Source organism: Acipenser ruthenus, chromosome 5 (genome assembly GCF_902713425.1).
Source record: "Acipenser ruthenus chromosome 5, fAciRut3.2 maternal haplotype, whole genome shotgun sequence".
NCBI classification, from domain to species: domain Eukaryota; kingdom Metazoa; phylum Chordata; class Actinopteri; order Acipenseriformes; family Acipenseridae; genus Acipenser; species Acipenser ruthenus.
In genome coordinates, this window is record NC_081193.1 from 45404864 (window position 1) to 45420684 (window position 15821).

Sequence of the window (15821 nt, forward strand, 5' to 3'; positions counted from 1 at the left end):
TCACAACTGGTCTCCTTTAAATTAAAGTTGGTTTGAGCACTGTAGCTTCTGTGGTTGGCGAGATACAGCCATTTTCATTCATGTCGGGTTAGCTTGAGTCGAATATCAAACGAATATCAAATGTCAAGCTAACTTTACCACGGCAGCATATTTTAGTTTAGAAAAGTAAATGATGGCTGGCGCAGTTACCATATTGTATTGATGGGGCTGGTATTTCACAGGACGTCTGGGAGGATGAGGAGTCCAGCAAATGGTCCGATGCCACTGCCACTGGCCGGTCACCCATTAACCGGTGCATTTCCTGCAGGTACAGATATTTCAGTTTCTTGAATTTATCTCGTACCTGCAGGAGCGTTCTATTTATACCAAGTTCAGCCAGAGCACCGGTAATACTGGTGAAAATGGTGGCATTTCTTTTGGTGAGGTCGATCCAGTTCATCCATAACCCCCAGGTCCTCAATAATTTGGAGGAGGAACGAGTTTCCTCATCCGTCCAGCGGACCTGGTGTTGCGTGCTGTCAGAAGGGGTGGAAGCTTGAAACATCCTGCAGGAAAAAAGCTACATTATTCGTAGTATTATTATTATGATAATAATGCTGGTCATAACGATCTAGTAGTTCTCATGCATCGTTCATAATACACTGAAATGAATAAATAATGGTATAAATCAACATCTCTATATGCAATTTATATATAATTTAGCCGCGACCCTCATCAGGAGAAGCGGATTGATAATAATGGATGGATATTTAACTGATTTGTATTAGTAAGACTGGGATAAGGAAAATCTTACGCTACAGAGGAGGACAGAAAGACCGTATCCCAGAGAAGAGCGTTCTTTTACATAGGGGAAGTGGAGGATGTATCATGTTATTTCATGAAAGTCTATCGTTCAGTATTTTGCACGACTGTGGAGTTTGTTGCTATGGGACTAAGTAGGCCAATTAGCATGCACTTTACCGTGCTTTGCCAAAGTGTAATGACACTTAAGTCGCACACTTTTTTTGCCGTGCACTTTTGGAACGAGCACAATCATGCGTCATTTGCGCGTGACACGTCATGAATGCACTATAGTAGCGCGATTAAAACTTGCATGTAAACACCGCCAATGATAGATACAAGTCAGGAAGGCAGGACATTGCCCAGCAGCACTGGGAAATGTATTTATTATTATTTTTGTAGTAGGTTTTATTTTTTTTAATGGGAAAAGGGTAAAGTCACCGTAAATTGATTATCCATTTCCACAGTTTTTCCGGTGTTTATTGGCTATCCACCGATTTCATTTTTTTTTGTATCGGGGGTGTTTTATCGGTTAAAACCGAAAATCAGAAGCCTTAATTATAACACTAGTAAGTAAGGGGAATGTTAATTGACTGCTTCTACCTAAACCCAAAGTTTTTTCACCTGGTACAAACAGAACAAGTAAGTGGCCCAGAGTGTTCTTTTAAACTTTTTAGCAAAGAAGAATTCCTTTCTTTAAATTATTTATTTCAGGTTTATTAGTATATTTACACTAATTGGTGGCAAACACTGTTTTGTATTGCTTAGGGTGACAGATTTGTGCAAATTCGGCATCACCCACATCATTTTCAAAGGCTTTATATACCGTCAAGGCAGGAAACCAGGAACCAGTCTGTATAAGGGGTCAATGGTTTTTCACCTCAGGCCAGAGATTGAAAACATGACCCTCTAACCTCTCTAAGACACATTTCATTGGTGTGACTAAATTACAAAATAGTTTGAGAATGCACATTGTGTGGCTGAAAAGATATGTGTAGTCGGAGGGTGGGTGGGGTGGGGTTTGTTTACAGCCTCGTGGCTAGAAATATGTCAAGGACTTGCATATCTGAATTCACAAAATAGGTGCTTGACAGACTGTTTACCAGGTGCAGCACACATAGCCAGGTAGGAAGAATAAATATGCTGTTCAAATATATTTAGAGGAGCAAAGTGACCCAGTGGGATAATGCAGATTACATTACAACTGGAAGTCAGGGTTTTAATCTAGCTTGGGAAAAGGCCTTAAGTTAAGTGAAATAATCACTTGTGGTTGTTTCCACATAACTCTGAGAGGGATTGTTGTCCATATCACAACACCACCACATAGTTTGAAGCAATGGCTCTGGTTACCTTTACAAGCAGTCTCAAGAAGGCCATGTTTGAACTGGCATGGACACTGACCTATTTCCTCAGGGCAAGGTTGATGCATGCTCAAGGTAGTGTGAGGAGGCACAAAATATCACTGCTTATGGTATCCCTACACTGTGTGAGTACATTGAGTGTATCTTAGTTTAAAATGCTACCCTATCTGGCATTTAAAAAAAATGTTTATCACAGATAACATTTTTCTAGGCTTGGGTAATAAAATGTATATTTGACAAATAGTCTTACAGTACCAATGATTTTTGCCTTTGGACATTGTTACTCAAGGCAAACATTTAATTAAAGGGCTTGTCAGTAGTCTTACTTTGTTTACTGGAACACTATTAGAAGTAGTTAATTGCTAATAATCATATAAGAATATTTTTGGTTATTGATATTTAAAGTTTCACTAATAGTTGTTGAAACCCTTGAGAATCAATTCATTTTTAAGGCATAATTAAACTTTATTGATATTCTGATGCATTTATTCCTGCTTTGCTCAACAGTACGATGCTGTGAGAATAAACCAACTCTATGAACAGGCACGGTGGGCAATACTTTTGGAAGAAATCGAATGCACAGAAGAAGAAATGTTTATGTTTGCCTCACTGCAGGTATGTACCTGACCTTCAGTTGTAAAACTAGATTTTTTTTGTTTTGTTTTGTTTTTATGTAGGGGCAGAACAAGCCTTGACAAGAACATAATAGAGTAGTCAGGGCCTTATTATCCCAGCTATAGGCAGCTATCAGATTTCAAGTCTTTTGAGAAATGTTTTCAGTGTGCAAATACAACCCTTTTCTTCTTGTTTGGGAAAAGAAAAACATATATTTGCTGCTTATGTGGTTGCAGCTATAATTTACTGTGCCTGTTTACCTTGCTATTATTTTAATGGTAATGATAGGACACCCAGTTGACATTGTAGAGAATGACAAGACGGCTGTAGAAAGCTGCCCATTAGGCATGTCACAGACAATTTTCTGTTTTTAAAGACAAATGTTAGTGTATTGTTTTTATGTGAAGAAATTCTGTAATATGCAGTTGACGTAAGGAACAACAAGACATTTCTTTTCTTTTTCAGTACCATATAAGCAAGATGTCCAAGTCTTCTGAACCACAAAGTTCTTCAAATGAGCCTGACATAGATGAAGTAGAAGCTGCCCTAGCTAATCTAGAAGTGACACTTGATGGAACACATTCAGACAGAATTTTGGTATGTCATTGGCTTTCACTTCTGAATAATTCATAATCAATAGATACCCGTTAGCTTCACCGCAGGGAACTAGACCAGAACTTGCAGCCTAGTAAAAATTAGTTAGTGCATTATATGACATTGTATCTGCACACAAGTACAAATAACAGAAACCAAATGGCATGGACCAGGTGTTTATGTAGGAGGTAAAGAAACATGTGCAGTGCAGTTACTGCGTTGGAATGTTTTTATTGTGCTGTTCTTCTCTTCACACACACTATTTCAGGATGAGTTTTCTTAATTGTTATACTCCCAAAGTAATTAATTAATCATCCGCATGAAGGGGGCTTGTAGGAGTTTAATTCCCTTGGTAAAGTTCCTGACATTTATTTTAACTGCTACATTACATTAACCTGTGACCATATCAGACCACATGTTTTGACATAAGATCTTTACAGTTAGTACACAGTTCTGTTCTATGATTCTCTTACGTCTGAAACTCTGAGCAATATTCATTATAAGTTCCAGTCAATATTTGTATACTATAGTCCATTGAAATGACAACCGACTGCTTTCTAAATGTAATTTCTAAAGGTACGTTTTTTCTTGTTCACTTTAGGAGGACATCACTGATATACCAAAGCTTGCTGATTATTTGAAGCTTTTCAGGTGAGTTTAGGATGTCCTAGTGAGTTTATTTTACAATTTAAAACCTAAATGATTTATAATTTCTATAATTGTATACCTGTTCTTGTAAGATCATAGGCAAAAGGAAATAGCTACTGTATAACTCACAATAAATGTCTAATAATACCATTATTAATGTGTATGTATATTTAGGCTGATAAAAAAAATCATATACCAATGAAAGAATAGCAATATTTTAAAACATACTTTTTCACCTCTCACTGGTATACAGAAGCATACACTACTATATTCCCCATTTAAGTATCCAATAACAGACAATCAGAATTATTTTGTTCTCCTAATCCACAACTCTTCAGTCTGAAATTCAAAGTTTATAGAAAATGAAATGATACCTATTAAAGGTGCAAGCCATGTGCAGGGAAATAGTTGTTCAATAATGACTTCTCATTATTTATCTTTTTGTTATTTCTTTAGGCAGTACAGATGAAAGAGAGAAAAAAAAACACTTATTGGATATTCTATTTAGAAACTTTTTTCTGTAATTGTCCTTAGATGATTTAAACAAAAATGAATAGGCACACACCAATATACATATCTTTTGTTTTCTTAACATCTGCACTGAAGAGGCAACAAAGAAAATGAAATTGTTACATAAGGGTTTATTAAATTAACCAATACATGGTTGCTTTCAGCAATCAGTGTTTTGTTTTATATTTTTGCCCCTGTGGTTTTAATCCATGCTTTTAAAGCAAAATGTAATCTTGGAAATACGTATAAAATGTGAATATAGCTATATTGGATTTTGTATTTTATTTCTTAATTTCCTCCTTATCTTTGTGTTGAGCATAACACTTTCTCTTTGAGTATATTGTAAATTGTTTTGTTAATTTTAGGCCCAAAAAGCTGACCCTGCGAGCATATAAAGAGTACTGGTTTGTTTTTAAAGACACCTCCATATCTTACTACAAGAATATGGAATGTGCTCGAGCAGAGCCCATTGAACAGATGCACCTAAGAGGTATGTCTGTAGTTACATAGTGCCTTATTTCATATAATTGTATTTGTCATTTCATCCCACTGGAAAATACTGGGCCAGATTTATGAAACACATCAACTGTTTAAGCAACTAGTGGTTATTTTCAAGCAAAATCGATTGCACCAATAAAGAATGTTTGATTTTGTTCCTGGAACTCCGACACGCCCCAACTGAGACAAGGGGCATAATTCTCAATGGCAGTGCATCACATAAAACTGTCCATTACAAAAGAAATGAAAAATAATAAAATTGACATGGGACCTGTTGATACCTAGAATATGTAAAAGGTGTATTAAAATTGGGCTCTAAGTAGGATTTGCTTTTTTTGTTTTATGTTAAACATTATTGCAGATGTAAATTAATGATAAAGCCATATGTAGAATCTACTTGCACAGCCCTGCAAAGCAAAACAAATTTAGTTATTTCAATTTTATTTCTTTAATAAAGGTGTACTGTAACTTGTCCTAGCTTGCCTTTTGACAGAATGTGCTTCAAATATGTTATTGTGAATGTTGTTTTTTTCTGCTAGTAATAGCATGGAAAAGTTTTGTACAGTCTGCATTTAAAAAATAGTGTTTTAAATATTAAGCAAGGAAACATTGGTATGTGTTAACAAAAAGTGCTGTTGATTCTGTATGTATGAGGAAGGAATGAGTACTGTAACTGTCCTGAGGGCAATATTGAGCACCTGGACCTGCTGTCATGGGTTCTTGCTGGTGTTTAATGTATTTCGATTGACTGTCAACTTCCCACTGAATGTTTCAAGCACAGCACCTTGGTATTGTTTACGTGAGAGAGGTCTTTAGGAATCAAATGTATGTCATCATGATAACTTACTTGTCATGACTGGCAACTGATTGGCTGAGTTATTGAAACTATGTTGAGAACCACTTGTGTGGATTTCATAAAACATGGAAGTTTGTAAAGCAATTCTATTCTGCATGCTGTGGATGTCTTATGGTACTGATTCCTTTTGTGTTTTTACATCCTTGGTATGTGTATGCTACCATCAATGGGTTTTTTAACACATTTTATGAACAGGATATAATGAATACATGAAACAGAGGGATGTCATTTTGCTGACCAGTGTTTTTCTTGAATATCCTACAGGTTGTGAAGTTGTACCTGATGTTAATGTCTCAAGTAAAAAATTTGGAATCAAACTCTTAATTCCTGTAGCTGATGGCATGAATGAAGTCTACCTGCGATGTGAAAATGTAAGACCATTAAAAAAATATATATATATCAATAGTCTTCTTTTTCAGTATGCGTTATGGATTTAGTTTAACGATAAACTAACATGCTTTTCTAGAGGGAAGACAACATACCCTATACCCTCATTGGTTTCCCCAATCATTTAAAAGCTGGGACTTACCTCTATCTTACTGTCCTGCAGTTTCTTTTTCTCCTCCTCCTTCCCCTCTGCCTCCTTTTGCAGCTATATCTTCTTTTTATATGTCAGAAGCACCACCTGTTGTTTCCTTAAATAAATATTCTAACGCTTAATCTTATTGAAGACTCGCTTATAGAATACATAGCAAACAATCAGAGCTATCCATTTTTATCGTCCATTTTAGTGGGTTGGTGAAAATAGGAAAATGCACAAACTATCACCAATTGTTTAAGGAATACATGTGTATATTCTGAAATCTTTGACATTTTTAGTAAATTATTTTCAAGCATGAATACTATGGCTGTAGATTAAAGTATCTTAATAATGTTGTGTTTAATGTTATAGCTAACAGTATTGTAGGCAAAAATAATGTCAGAAAGTCATTATATTCAGAAACTGTTGTTGCTTTCTGCAAATCACAAGTATTATCATTACATGCTATTGTAATACAAAAACATGCTATTTTGCCTAGTTATAGCTATAACTGAATTCCACCTTTTTATTCAGTCAGCACAACATGATTGAATTGGATAATGGCAGCAGTGTGGAGTAGTGGTTAGGGCTCTGGACTCTTGACCTGAGGGTTGTGGGTTCAATCCCAGGTGGGGGACACTGCTGCTGTAACATTGAGCAAGGTACTTTACCTAGATTGCTCCAGTAAAAACCCAACTGTATAAATGGGTAATTGTATGTAAAAAATAATGTGATGTCTTATAACAATTGTATGTCGCCCTGGATAAGGGCGACTGCTAAGAAATAAATAATAATAATAAATAATAACATTACAATGATATTGCATTTAAACAAATTGTGGTTTGTTTCTGAAGGAGAATCAGTACGCCAAATGGATGGCTGCATGCATGCTGGCTTCCAAAGGGAAAACCATGGCCTACAGCTCCTACCGAACTGAAGTCCGCAACATTCAGTCTTTCCTGAAAATGAAGGACCTAAACTCAACTCAAGCACAAGCTGCTCCCAATCTAGAAGCCATGGAAATGAACTCCGATTGCTTTGTGTCTCCCAGATATGTGAAAAAGTACAAAAATAAACAGGTAGAACTATACGTTAGGTATTTTACTTATGAATTGTGCATTTTTTGATGACATCACCCTCTGATCTTCCTTTTAATTCTATGAATCAACTCTATTCTAGACACTTGATGGGTAAGAATGCAATTCTGCTCTGTCTAATCAGTCTTCAGGCTTGTTACAGCTTTAAAAACATTTGGCCCCATTTAATTGATATGAAAGACGTGGAGTTGGTAATGCTGAAGAAGGGATCTGATGTAATTTGGCTGATGCTGAAAAGTTCTAGCTAGATTGTATTACTTCATAAATAGATAACTATAAATTTAACAAAAAGTGTTTGATCAAAGTTTTCTGAGCAGGATCATTCATATGGTCAATTTTTGCAGCCTTTATATAGTACTTGCTTCAAAATAGGGCCCAAAGTGTTGAATCCCAGCTGATCGCAGATATAGTAGATATATTATTGGAGAACAAGTGATGGAATTTCAATAAATGTTCCCAGATGTACATTTGATAATATCTATAGTTTACAACCACCATTGTAGAAGATCATTCAGATAATGTAATAGTAGTAGTTTAAATGTATTCTGTACATTAAAATACAATTTTTTCCATCTTTCTCTGAATTAAAAACATGCTGTGTTATGAGTGTTTTCATACCTATAAATCAACACAACATTCTTTGTGTTTCAACCAGCTAACAGCACGTATCCTGGAAGCACATCAGAATGTCTCACAAATGTCTCTTGTGGAAGCCAAGATGCGCTTTATACAAGCATGGCAGTCACTACCTGAGTTTGGCATCAAATACTATATTGTAAGGTACAGTAATTCTACTTTCTGTGGTTCATCCGTAACTTTAAACACTGAATCACAAAACACACTTCTCAGTTTCTTCTTTTTGTATGCTTATTGAACATGATTTCAGATTTATTTTTTTCAGAACCCTTATAGAATTTTTTTTTAAATATAATATAATTTGTTTATTTAATATAATTTGTTTATTTAGCAGACGCCTTTATCCAAGGCGACTTAGAGACTAGGGTGTGTGAACTATGCATCAGCTGCGGAGTCACTTACAACTACGTTGAACCGGGGACCTCCTGGTTACAAGCCCTTTTCTTTAACCACTGGACCACACAGCCTCCTGGGACAATATTAGAATATTGTAGCTGAAGAATCCTTTGCAGATCAAAGCATTACCTTGCTTTTCCAAACATTTCATGTGTCTGGCTGTATGTTACATTTACATCTTGAAACCTTGTAATCGGTTAATTATGATACACTCAATAGCTTGTGAAAGAAAATGTCCTTATTGTAGCCAGTTTAATCACAATTTGACAACTAGTTCCTTATATAAATTAAATAAATGTGTGACTTACACTAACAGAGACACACATTTGTATATTTACCCCCATTTTCTAATACTATCAATGCACTGTAAGAATTGCCTCAGCAAGTTTAATCACAATTGGACAAGGGGTTCTGTAGATATATGCAAAACTCAAAAGTTTAACATACATATGGACATCAGAGCCTACTTACATAACTGTTCTCCATTATATCCCACAGCAGAGAGTAGTCAGTAATTTATTTCACCATTACCAATGAACAAATATATATATATATATGTTTTATGTCATGCATACTTCACAGGTTTCGAGGATGCAAGAAAGATGAACTGTTGGGGATTTCCTACAACAGATTAATAAGGATAGATATGAGTACTTGTCTTCCAATAATAACCTGGCGGTTCTCGAACATGAAGCAATGGAATGTAAACTGGGAGATTCGTCAGGTACAGTAAGATTATTGATTAATGATAAAGAGGATTTGTAGTGTTTATTATTGCTGTATTGTACTGCAAAAAACAGACTACTTTGTATACGTAAACCAAAGTAAATTATAATTTAAACATAGAAATAAAATTCATAAAAGACAATCCACGTGAATCACTAATTCCAGGCAGAATATACAAAAACACTTAACAATAAGACATGCTATTGAATGTATATTTTTGGGGGGATGTGGGGATATTTTTCAGGTTGCAATTGAGTTTGATCAGAATGTGTCAGTCGCATTTGCCTGCCTGAGTTGCGACTGTAAGATCGTCCATGAGTACATTGGAGGGTACATTTTCCTGTCAACCCGATCCAAGGATCAAAATGAAACTTTAGATGAAGAACTTTTCCATAAGCTTACAGGAGGACAGGACTAAGAATGTGTTACTTAGCTTATTCCAAATGTATGGGCACAGTGAATCCAACGGAGGATGCTAACCTGCTATGAGACCACACTCGTTTTTGAAGAACCAATTTGGAGCTGGAAAGACCTAGATGATGACATTTCTTTGCAAAGCAACATTTAAAAGCAGATGTATAATAGTACTACTTTAAAACACTGGCCAAACTAACTCCATGTTTTCTATAACAAAACAAACTCTAGATGAAATTGACTAAGGGAGTATTTGGCTTGCTAAAACATTGTGGACATATGGAATAATAACAGGGTCTGTTCAAATATTGACATATTTTTTTGTGATTTAAAGGAGGACAGTATTTAGATCTGCTCCCATTTGGATCAATTGAATAGGCCCCAACATACAAAGGACTTTCTTTGAACAGATAAAAACATTTTCAATGTTCCCTAGTGTCTTTTCCAATGATTTTCCAAGTTGGAAATGAGTTTATATAAATTCTTCAATTCCGGTCATTCTTTTGTACCTGCAGTGTCCCGTGTTTTCCGCATCACAGTATTATATTTTTTAAACCTACCGCCAACTTTGACATTTTTTTATCACATATGGGTCATAAATTAGCTGGGGAATGTTTCTTAACATTTACTCAGTAGTGGTCGCCAGGAGAAAGAGAATTTATCTTATAAGGATTGCAATGTGTCCAGATTATGCTCCCTCCTGCAACAATAGTAGATATACTGCGATGTTTAGAAGAAAAAAATATATTCTTCTAGCAATCATTCCCAAAAGCTAAAAGGAAAATAAGGCCCTAGTTGATTTACTTATGATATCAAAATAACAGTAACAAAATAATCATGATTATGTTGAAAAATATATTGCTGCGATATGGACAACACAGGATAAAGCAAATGTAATGTGTTCCTTGTAAACACTGAAGGGGGTTCTTTAAAACTCTAACTATATCCTAACAGCATGAAAATATATATTTGGTATTGTTATAATTAAATATGAAGCATTGCATTACATGTTTTGAACATGACAAAAATAATGATGTGTAGGCTGTACAAAGGCTGAAGTTAAGCTTTCTTGGATTTAGCAACGCCTGCTGGATTTCTGTTAACATGTCCTGGTTGCTTGTACTTGATCATTTTCTTTGAAAACTTCAGAACAATTAAAAACAAACTATACCTTAATAAACCATGACTTTTATGATGCATCAGTCTAATGGAAGAATAGTTATAAACTACATTGAAAGGGATGGGCTTTCTGTTACTGTAAATCTAAAGTTCTAAATTTAGTTAGAAAAAGTATATTAATGTTGGTAGATGTTTAATAATGTTCTTTATCTGCCTGCCTTCAAAATAGGCACACAAATAACATGGGCATGTCACAACAGTAATGCTGTATTTTACATGAAGCCTATTCCATCCTAAGGTAACTTAACATTATGCAATCAAATTTATATTTGACAAGACAGCCGCAATGTGAAGTGTTCTGCTAGATACAGTACTCTGGTATTACCTCAAACTCTCATTTGAGATCAGATCACCATTTAGAACCCACTATAGCAGTTTCTTTCAGTTTGGAGAGAGGGGTATTTTCTTCTACTAGATCAAGCTATCATGCAAGACTATTTTATTGGTCAGAATATAAATTCATAGAAATTCCACTTGACATTTCTGAGCTTTGATTGTAGGTAACAGTTTCTTAACAGAAAAAATTGATATGTAAATAACAGCACAGTTAAACCATCTTCCAGTGAATTATACAGCTATACAACTTGTTGTAAACTCATCAGCCCTTCCCAAAGAAACTGGTACATCTTGCCACAAGTCATTTTTTTTTACAGAGTAACAGTAAAATGCAATTTCATTCTGATTTATAATACGTTCACTAACACAGTTGACGCAGTCTCTTATGGTACAAGTATCTTTTTATCAGCATTGCTTCAGTCTTATTGCCCACCCATAGGGTTTTGCAAGACCCTATTATGAGTCATTCAACCATACATATAGTACAGAGATAGAAACTATCAATCAGTGTTTGCTCCAGGACTTAGACTGAGAGTCAATGTGGCCCCCTCACAAAATTTTAGGGGGCCATTTTCTTCAGTGAGGGGGTCAATATGTTTGATTCAGAACCAACCACCATTTCTTATTTTTGTTTGTTTTAAATATGCCAACAGAGTTTACAGACCTTTTTGTTTCTGAAGAACAAAAAATAAAACTGTAAAGCTGTAGATACAACCAAGGTGTCTCTGTAATACTCACTGTCACTTTTGGGGGAAATATTGGGAAATGTGTCACAGTGATGCTGGTGTATCACTGAGTAGAGGATATTCATTGTACCAGATCACATTAGAACAGGGGTTTTCAATCTTTTTAAGCTGCATACCCCTTTCCAAAAAATGTAGACCACCGCGTACCTCCATCTGAGATAGAAAACAGAAAAAAGGTCTGTACAATAACATATTATTATGAGTATTAACAGAAAAATATATATTATATTTACTTTTGGATAAAAATAGTCCCTCAAACAGGTTTCTAATTGTTGGAAATATCAACATCATTTTATTGTAAATATTAATTAATTCAAATCAACAAAGCCTCCATGCTAGCCTCAATCACTCAGAAATGACAAAGGACTATTCTGTGATAGCAAATGGCAATCATGTATTTTTATTGATAATAAAATTACAGAAAAGAAGGCAAAGAAAGCTTCATTATCCATGCATCTCTACAGCTGACCTCATTACGAAAAAATATTATTGGCATTTTTAAATCCTTGGTGACTAAAATGTACAGTACTGATGCTAATTAAAAAATAACAATAAAACGCTTGCCTAGTATCAGTGTGGTGGATGTCCCTGCTTGTTACCACACAAATCACTGATGATGGCAGGGAAATTGGAGAGAGCTTCAGACGCAAGACATTTTTGGCATTTTTAATCTCTGACTGTATTTCGTCTTGATCGCCCTTTGCTAGTAATGTACTAGTATTGAGCCAACAATCCATATTTGTTCACTAGATTAAAAGCTAAAAACTCTTACTCTCACACCAGACGTAACGGCTTGTCAAACTAGACCGCATGACAATACTTCAGTTTCTGATTGGCCATACATTCAGTATTTTGAAATGAACCAATAGTACTTAAATTACAATAAACTTTAATCGGGTCATTGAAAAAAAAACAAATATCCATTTGCAGGCACAATACGCACACAGGAAATAAAATGAGTTAAAGGCAGGCTTTTAGTTTTTTAAAATATGTATTTGTTCTTAGCCCCAAGTAAATATTTTGGAGAGTTTTCAAAACAATTGTTGCTTTATTTTTACAACACACATTGTTGATGTGATAAACGCGTATATACTGCTTCAGGTAACCACTTGGAAGTTGGTTACTTATTCCTGGTTTCTTATTCGCAGTGTAGTTGACAAAGCAGCGTGTCCTTTTTCTGTGTGTTTTAACTCACTTACAATTAATATATTGCCAATGTTTAAAAAATCATCGCTCCTTCTTTAAAACACTAGCTCATTAAATATCGAGGTATCCCTAGATAGGTTATCACCCCCTCTTTGCAAAAACACTAAAGATTTTAGTTAGCAAGCCGTACCCCACGATCAGCAGCACCCCAAATTGTAGCCCATTATAACCAATACAAAACGCATGGGGGCACCTCTTTGATGCCCCATTTACCCTCCTTAGACGCCTTGCTCACTAAATATCGATGTATCCCTAGATAGGTTATCACCCCCTCTTTGCAAAAACACTAAAGACTTTAGTGAACAAGCCATACCCCACGAGTAGCAGCACCCCAAAGTGCAACCAATAAAAATGCATAGGAATCCCTTTGCTCTTACGTGTTGATAAACAGGGTCCAAAGTATAATGCGGAAGTTGGCTTCTTATTTGCCAGCTTCTTATTCGCATCCCGCAAATGTAACACAAATTGAAAAAGTAACTAGGGTATTATTGGGGGTTAAATCGCTCTGGGCCACATATTTCAAAGTTGATTCTCACAGGGGGGATCCCCTCTACATCACCTATATGTATTTTGATACATTTCAACATTCACTGCCGAAGCTTATTACTTATTCTTCCAGAAGTAATGGTCGGTTGTAACAGGGATACAAGGTTATATTTGCGCCGGGCCATGTTGTTAACAAGCCTGATGTTGTCGTCCAGGCTTTACTGTGAAACTGACTGTAACCAGGGAGGGTGTGAGCGCATTCTACTGGACTGGAGAATAATGGCACGGGAGTTTAATTATGAACCGCAAGTGTAAACAAACAAGTAAAAAAGATTAGCCTGTCATCAGACATGTCATGGTAATACAAAATGCATTAATATACGGTGTATTGGTACTGAGTCTGGTCTGGGAAGGGGGACACACAGGCGCATTAAGAGAATTTCAGCGGGACATTTTTTTTATTTCAGCTAGGGAGCATTGGAGCAATGGCGCGGCCTAGCGCAAACACTGCATCAATCAAGAACTCCACTGATCAATAATGCAACAAAAATGTGTAGTTGAGTTGTTCTGAGTGAACAGACTCTTGTTGTCCCATAAAAAAAAAAACTGTTCAAATATTCGAGCTGTAATCAGTTGCAATTCAGACCTTCTGACAACAGCGATAATGGTTCAAACATTGGCAGACTCCTGTTTTGTGCAGAGACTTACCCAACCTGCATGATTCTTGCTTATCTCTTAAATTATTGTTCAATTCTTACACCACAGGTAAGTTATACAAACAGAGAGTGAGAGAACACAAAAGATCAACTCCTACACACAATGCTTAGGAAGGAAAGTGTGTATTTGTAGTCATAAGTAAAGATCATTGAAATATTCTTCAACATATTTGCTTTGGCCTTTGTTAAGCGAAAGAATGTTACATGTTGCACACAATCAGTTATACTTGTAATTATAATTACAATTAGATTAAAACTTAGAATTCAGTGTTCTTGTTGGCAAGTATTTGCATTTATGTTTCATCAACTACAAACAATGTTTTCTTTTGGCTTTGTCATGTTAAGTGATTGATAAAAGTGTAGATGGATTTTACCTTGTACAGAACAGCAGTCTGCAGTGGTATGTGCTTAATAGTGCCTTCACAAGATGGTACTACCTCCCCCAAGCACTTTATCTTCGTTTTTGCTTATCTAATGTGTCATGCAGGAATTCCTCACTCCTTAAAACCTACCCTTCCACCATGTATTCTTTTTTCTTTTTTTATGAAACAAAGATACTCAAAATTATTAACCCACAGAGGAGGCCAGAAGCACTAAACAACGTGGGTTACATCACATGTAAACTGCCAAAAATTATTTTAGCAATTTTCTCTTATTTAGATCAGAAAGGTTGTCTGTTAAACGTACTTCTTTTTTTAACCTGGATAAACAGTAGTTGTTACTTCTTTCTTAACAGGACTTTCTCAGCTTTTTAAAAAATATTTTACTGGTTATTTGTGTCAGTCCCCAAAACTAATTTGTAAAAGTTGCTAATGATTTCATTGCATTAGCTTATGTTAACAACACAAATCCTTTGGTTTCATTTTCAGTTAAAATTACCCAAAACCTCACCTCACTAGGATGCTGCATTTTCTGGCTACCGAAATGTGTGCTTCACATTGCATCTAAAACTAAAATGTATTGGTTCCCTTTCAAATGTAACTTCTTTTTTTTTTTTTACTTCCACATACATTGCAGAGGATTAGGACCAATATTGTACTAAATTTTCAGCTTTCACTATGGCTGAGGTTATTGTTGACAATTGCCTGTCAAAGCTGAAAATGAACTCAGAAGCTCAAGCTTGCATCAAAGCAAGTGTCTAGCACTGCCTGTTACTCGTCACTTGACAGATGTTTAATTGGTTGTTAAAGGTCTGGGTGGATTCAAAACTTTGGACAGTTTAATAACATTTGTTTGGTTATAAATAAAAGAAATACATTTAAAACCTGTTCGTCAACCTTAACTTTTAGCCTTAAACTATAAACTGAGGTAAAATTATAAGAAAACAAGTCAAATAAGCGATGAAGACATTAGCTGTCTCCTAGTGAGAACACTGAATTCCCTCTTAAATTTTAAACAAAATATACATTTTGAGATTTGCTTGTGTTTGATGCTCAGATTTGTGTTAATCAAAATGAGAGGAAACTACTACCTTTCAAAGTATGGTAACATTATCAGACGC

The 15821-nt window shown here is 35.5% G+C and overlaps 1 protein-coding gene across 2 annotated transcripts in view; it reads left to right on the plus strand.

Moving 5' to 3' along the window:
* Positions 1–12405, plus strand: part of LOC117402683 (fermitin family homolog 1-like) — a 30570-nt gene extending 18165 nt beyond the window's left edge. Inside the window, exons 8-16 of one of the 2 annotated variants that reach the window (XM_034004063.3) lie at positions 2649–2756; positions 3222–3353; positions 3952–4001; positions 4874–4998; positions 6127–6233; positions 7237–7461; positions 8135–8259; positions 9094–9235; positions 9482–12404. In XM_034004063.3, coding sequence (XP_033859954.3) covers positions 2649–2756; positions 3222–3353; positions 3952–4001; positions 4874–4998; positions 6127–6233; positions 7237–7461; positions 8135–8259; positions 9094–9235; positions 9482–9655 — 1188 coding nt within the window. In that variant the 3' untranslated portion in view covers positions 9656–12404. Of the gene's footprint in view, positions 1–2648; positions 2757–3221; positions 3354–3951; positions 4002–4873; positions 4999–6126; positions 6234–7236; positions 7462–8134; positions 8260–9093; positions 9236–9481 lie in introns of both variants that reach the window. The other variant, XM_059024268.1, reaches the window with a different exon arrangement.
* The last annotated feature ends 3416 nt before the right edge of the window (positions 12406–15821 follow it).